At 49.6% G+C, this 6,385-nt stretch overlaps 1 protein-coding gene across 1 annotated transcript; it reads right to left on the reverse strand.

The window, feature by feature from the left end:
* Nucleotides 1–2,895: 2,895 nt before the first annotated feature.
* Nucleotides 2,896–4,223, reverse strand: LOC111462014. Its single transcript, XM_023105662.1, has 2 exons — nucleotides 3,065–4,223; nucleotides 2,896–2,969 (listed from the first exon to the last, which is right to left on the reverse strand). The coding sequence occupies exons 1-2, from the start codon at nucleotides 4,221–4,223 to the stop codon at nucleotides 2,896–2,898; spliced, it is 1,233 nt and encodes a 410-aa protein (XP_022961430.1).
* Between the last annotated feature and the right edge of the window lie 2,162 nt (nucleotides 4,224–6,385).

The raw sequence follows: 6,385 nt of genomic DNA on the forward strand, positions 1-6,385 counted from the left end.
TAAGCCACAGCCCCGACTCTGTCCAGAATCTCGAAGGGGCCTATGAACCTTGGGCTCAATTTCCCTTTCTTCCCGAACCTCAGCACCCCCCTCATAGGGGCCACCTTCAGGAACACGTGGTCACCCACCTCAAATTCGAGGTCCCTTCTACGCACATCTGCATAGCTTTTCTGTCGACTCTGTGCGGTGAGTATCCTCTGTTTGATTTTCTGCACCGCTGCGTTGGTGACCTGGACCAACTCTGGTCCCATTAGTTGCTGCGTGCCTACCTCTTCCCAAAACACTGGTGTTCGACACCTACGCCCATACAGTGCCTCGAAGGGGGCCATCTGAATGGTCGCTTGATAACTATTGTTGTAGGCAAACTCCATTAAAGGCAGATGTTCGTCCCAACACCCAGCGAAATCTAAGGAGCAGGCTCGCAACATGTCCTCTAAAACCTGATTCAGCCTTTCGGTCTGTCCGTCCGTTTGAGGATGGAATGCTGTACTGAACCTCAACTGAGTTCCTAGTGCCTTCTGAAGACTCCTCCAGAACTGAGAGGTGAACCTGGTGTCCCGGTCTGATACTATGGACACTGGTACCCCGTGCAGGCGTACTATCTCCTTGATATATAACTGAGCCCACCAGTCTACTCGATATGTGGACTTTCCTGGAATGAAGTGGGCTGTCTTAGTCAGTCTGTCTACAATTACCCATACGACGTTGAAACCCTGCTTTGTCTTTGGCAAACCCGAAATGAAATCCATACAGACTGCTTCCCATTTCCACTGAGGGACGCTCAGGGGCTGTAGCAATCCCGCTGGGCGCTGCCTCGGGGCCTTCACCTGCTGGCAGGTCAAGCAACGGCTTACGAAATCCGCTATGTCCCTCTTCATTCCGGACCACCAGTAAAACCTCTTCAGATCCTGATACATCTTTGTACTTCCAGGGTGGAACACATAAGATGTATCGTGGGCTTCGGTCATAATATCTTTTAAGATTCCCTCGTCTCGGGGAACGCACAGGCAGTTTTGCCATAGCAGACCCCCGTCTGAGGAGATAGAATACCCTACTTGCCTCTCGGTCTCAATCTGACTCCACACTTTACTGAGGTGTTCATCAGACCTCTGAGCGTCGATAACTTTCTTTCGTAGGGTAGGCTGTATAGTTAACTGTGCTATCTGAACATTACCACCTTTAATCACCACGTCTATCCCAGCCCTCTTCATCTCATCTTGTAGTTTTTCCTGTGTGGTGATCATCACAGAAGTATGCACAGCCTTCCTGCTCAATGCATCAGCTACCACGTTCAGAATCTCTATGTCATAATCCTTTACCAGCTCCAACCATCGCCTCTGTCTCATATTGAGCTCCTTCTGCGTGAATAAGTACTTGAGGCTCTTATGATCAGTGAAGACTTGTACTTTTTCCCCATACAGGTAGTGCCGCCACGTTTTTAGAGCGAATACTACCGCTGCTAACTCGAGGTCATGCGTGGGGTAGTTTCGTTCATATTCTTTCAATTGTCGAGAAGCATACGCTATCACCTTACCTTTCTGCATGAGCACACACCCCAAGCCTTTCCCTGATGCATCACTGTACACCACGAGATTACCTGACCCATCTGGAACCGTAAGGACTGGTGCAGTTACCAACCTCTTCTTGAGTTCCTGGAAACTCTGTTCGCAGACTGGAGTCCAAGCAAAGGGCTTGCCCTTCTTGGTTAGCTGAGTCAGCGCCGAGGAAATTTTGGAGAAATCCTGAACAAACCTTCTGTAATAACCGGCTAGCCCAAGAAAACTCCTCACCTCTGTGACTGTGGTCGGCTGTGGCCACCTCATCACTGCTTCTATCTTAGCTGGGTCCACTGTGATCCCCTTGCTTGACACCACGTGACCCAGAAACGCAACTTCAGACAACCAAAACTCACACTTAGAGAACTTGGCATACAACTGCTGAGCTCTCAGTATTGTCAAGACTTTTCTGAGGTGTATTTCATGATCTGCCTCTGACTTAGAGTATACCAGAATGTCGTCGATGAACACTAAGACAAAGGTGTCTAAGAATTCCTTAAACACCCTGTTCATTAGTTCCATGAAAACAGCTGGTGCATTGGTAAGGCCAAAAGACATAACGAGAAACTTGTAATGCCCATAACGACTTCTGAAGGCTGTCTTGGGTATATCCTCTTCCCTGACCCTCAACTGATGATACCCCGACCTTAGGTCAATTTTGGAGAAAACTGTTGCTCCCTGTAGCTGATCAAACAGGTCGTCAATTCTCGGGAGAGGGTACTTATTCTTTATAGTGACCTTGTTTAATTCCCTGTAGTCAATACACATCCGCATGGACCCGTCCTTCTTGACAAACAGAACAGGGGCTCCCCAGGGTGATACACTGGGTCGGATGAAACCCTTATCCAACAACTCCTGTAACTGTTCCTTCAATTCCCTGAGTTCTGCAGGTGCCATCCTATAAGGTGCCTTGGAGATCGGCACCGTTCCTGGTTCTAAATCGATCCCAAAATCGACTTCCCTAGCTGGGGGCAAACCCGACAGATCCTCCGGAAAGACATCTACGAACTCCCTGACGATGTGTACCGATGAGGTTTTTTGTTTGTTACTATTATCTAAGGTCACGCTGGCTAGGAATGCAATTGCGCCACTACGAATCAACTTCTTAGCCCTTAGCGAGGTTATGACGCTCGGGACACCTTTGGAAGTGGCTCCCTTGTAGGTAAAGATGTCCCCTGACGGGAGCCTGAGAGTCACTATTCGGGTCTCGCAGTCTATCAAAACGCGATTCCCGCCTAGCCAATCCATACCCAAGATGACATCGAAGTCTTGCATCCTTAACACTATCAGTGTAGCTTCGATGACACGCCCTGCTATCGTTACTCCACCTCCCTTCACCCTATGGGTAGCTAGCAACAGCTCGTGAGCAGGGGTAGACACTGATAGGGTAATCTCTAAAAGTTCTTTCTCTAGCTGTGCTAGCTCTACAAACTCTTCAGATACGAATGAATGCGTCGAACCCGAATCAAACAACACTAATGCAAGATGACCAAATACGGGTAGCGTACCTATGACAACCGCGTCAGGCTGGTCAGCTTGCCTGGCTGTGGTTGCATGGGCTACAGCTCGCCCCTGCTGATGTTGGCCGGCTTGGCCCCTCTGATGCTGTACTGCAGGCAGGTTGACACGCTGATCGTTTCTCTGAGGGCAATCCACTGCAAAGTGCCCTACCTGACCGCATCTATAGCAGGCGCCTGTTCCTGCTCTGCATTCCCCCGTGTGAGGACGCCGACAATTAGGGCACAAAGTCATGTTCCGTACCGGGGCTCTCCCTCGCCTATCAGTACGGCCACGGGGTGGTCTGCCAGTTCTGGGGTGGCTAGGGTATGCCCCCTTTCCCTGGGCCGCAGTGTGGGATGATTGTGCTATTCCCAACTGAAGCTTGTCGGTACGGGGCGAGTCGAGCAGGGTCGCCACCTGAAGGGCTTTCGTATAGACAAAGGATGACTGGGATGCCACATTCCCCCTTAGTTCTTCCCTCAGGCCAGCAATAAATCGTTCGCCCTTCAACTCCTCAGAACTAACATAGGCTGGAGAAAACCTTGCCAGCCTATTGAACTCCAAGTCATAATCCCCCACTGATCTGTCTCCCTGTTTCAATGCGAGGAACGCGGCCTGCATTTTCACTCTGGCAGTGATTGGGTAGTATTTGTGGAGGTATGCGTCTTTAAACTGGCACCATGTAATAAACTCTCCTTGTGGTACTATGGTTTTCTGAGCACCTTTCCACCAGAAGTGCGCTTCTTCTTTCAGCATATATGTCCCACAATGGACTTCATACTTTGGTGGGCAGTTCATAAAATGGAAGGCCGTTTCTATGGCCTCTAGCCAATTCTCAGCGGCAATAGGATCCATCTTGCCTCCGTCAAAGGAAGGCGGTTTATGCCTCTGGAAATCTCTCAAGTAGCGGGACTCCACAGTCATAGTCCCTGAATCCTTGCCCCCTTGCCCTGTTGACTGATTAGACATCATGGTCTGAATCATCTGGTTCGTCAGAGCCTGATTTTCCATCGACGTCATCATGAACGTCTGAAACATCTCTGCTGAGGGCATGGTCAATGGCTGGTTTAGTGGGACTGCTGTACACGGGGTTGGATCCGATGGGGCCTCCTCGGAGAAGGGAGTAGTAGGGGGTGTCTCGAGCAGCCTTCGGGCCTTGGCCTTCATTCGGCGTCTTTTTGATCTTGATGGCTGTGGTACTGTCCCCTCGCTAGTTTGGGGCATATCCCCAACCTCCTCCTGAAGTTCAGGTTGTTCCTCTTCAGGTATCGGAACCGAGGTGTCCTGAACTTCCTCTCTTCTTCCCCTTCTAGGTCCTGGCCCTACATACGGTTCGCGTCTCTTTGGTGCCATTATCTACCACGATAACAAAGAACTATGGTCACAATTCATCCACAACACATCTCCTAGGTAATGTGCGATATAATGCCCTAGTCAGTCATGGTATGCTCTATAAATACTAACTTAACCTTTGTCTCTATGTTTCCGTCGCGTGAGAACGTCTGGTCGTGAGCGGCATGTGATTGACGAGCAAAGTCACAGAGGACACGACTCTCTACCCTAAATGTCTACAGGACCTATAACCTGGCGGCTCTGATACCAAATTTGTCACAGCCCAATATTTTACTACGGACAGTGACTAACGACACGACACAGATGCACAAGAGACTTAAATATGAAGTAGCGAAAATCATCAAATTTCAATAAAGTTTTTCAAACGATAAACACAGAACACAAGACCGTTTGGAAAATAAATTTAAAAAGAATGCGAATACAAAAATGATGACTAAGACTGGACTGACGCCCCGGGACAACCCATTCCTCTGTGAAAATTCCCTTCAGATCACGCCCACTCTTGACCGACGCCTCGCGCCCCTGAAAAAAAAAAAACATAGCAAGGATGAGTATAAAAATTATACTCAGTAAGCCACCTACTTGTAGGCTCTTTTCGCATCTTAATTTAGCAGAACTCCCACGGTTTCCTAATTCGGTTCTAGGACATCGGGTTCTAACCTTAGTCTCTTGGGGCTTGCCCCTTGGGTTTCACTGGTTCATCGTCCTTTCATTCGTCACCTAGAGGTTCCTTATGCCAAGCTAATATGGTCGGTATCTCTCTATGAGGCGCTACCTCTACATGGCTATCTAGAACTACATGGTACCTAGCCTAGGGGTGTGCTGAATACCCCTACGCCCATATAGTCCTCCTATGGGGGGCGCGACCCAACCCGTTCCCATGCAGCTAATGGGCTGTACGACGTGGGGACACATTTCCCATGCGAAATGGCTAAGAACAGTAAGGACTGAGCAGGGACCCTTGGTCCTCCCACGAAGCTATAGATACCGTTCTCACGCTAGCAATCTATGAACCCCCTTAGGTACTTTCTTACCGTGGTAAACCGCTAAGTTTCTAGGGGAAAATTAAGTCTGTCTAGAGCGGCATATCGCTCCTAAAAGAAATTCCCTAATCTTATCATAGAAATGGGTCCTAGCAATTAACAGAGGGTGCATGCAATCTTCTTCTAACATCATAGTATGTAATTCATGCAAACTAGGCATACCGGCTCAACGGGGCGATGACCTCCATCAAGCACCCAGAGCACGAGGTTCGCGTTCAATGGGGCAAATTCGTCCATCGAGCACCCGAAACTCGGCATACACAATTCTAACATAAATTAAACGCATGCATACGTACAACGGAAGCTTAAGGCATACAAGCAACACTCAGATAACTCACCCAACACATCATAACAATTCATCTAATTAATCTCATTCATGGAGAGCTAATTTAAGGAAAAATTACTAGCATGCATACATACAATCCAAGCGAACCCTACAAGTATTTCTTCCTAAATACCGGGTGGTGACTTACCTGGTTGACGCGTGCCCCTTCGCTAGCGTTTCTTTGCCCGTGAGGTGTCCAACACTACTGATTTCTCTAAATTACGTCCCTATCCACGTAAAAATAGTATTAGAACTGGAGTCGGGACAAAAATCGAGAAAACAGAAAACAACCGGGCCAAACTGGCCGTTCCACGCGCGCTCACGTGCCCAGCAGCACGCTGGAAGTGCGTGGCCACGCGCGCGGGAAGGTGCCAGCTGCAGGCTGCACGCGCGCCTGCCACGCGCGCCCAATTCTGCACAGTCGCGGGTCGCCCGGCCCGGCCCGGTCCGGTCGGCTCGGCTCGCGTTGCGATTCGGCCCGGCTTGCAGGCGACACGTGTCGACGCCTCGCTGGAGCTGCGTTGCTCCAGCCGGTGGTCGACGCGTGTCCGGCGCCTGTCGCCGCCCTCCGTCGCTCGCCGGCCGTTTTTTTTTTTTTTTTTTTTTTT

This window comes from Cucurbita moschata, unplaced genomic scaffold (genome assembly GCF_002738365.1).
Source record: "Cucurbita moschata cultivar Rifu unplaced genomic scaffold, Cmos_1.0 Cmo_Scf00026, whole genome shotgun sequence".
Classification (NCBI taxonomy): domain Eukaryota; kingdom Viridiplantae; phylum Streptophyta; class Magnoliopsida; order Cucurbitales; family Cucurbitaceae; genus Cucurbita; species Cucurbita moschata.

What these genes read in the sequence shown, in the direction of transcription:
- LOC111462014 (XM_023105662.1), bottom strand. Translation starts at nt 4,223, where the DNA reads ATGAAGGCCAAGGCCCGAAGGCTGCTCGAGACACCCCCTACTACTCCC. An exon ending in GCCTGACGCGGTTGTCATAG is followed by an intron (nt 2,970 to 3,064) that starts GTACGCTACCCG and finishes GAGCTAGCACAG; the next exon opens with CTAGAGAAAGAACTTTTAGA.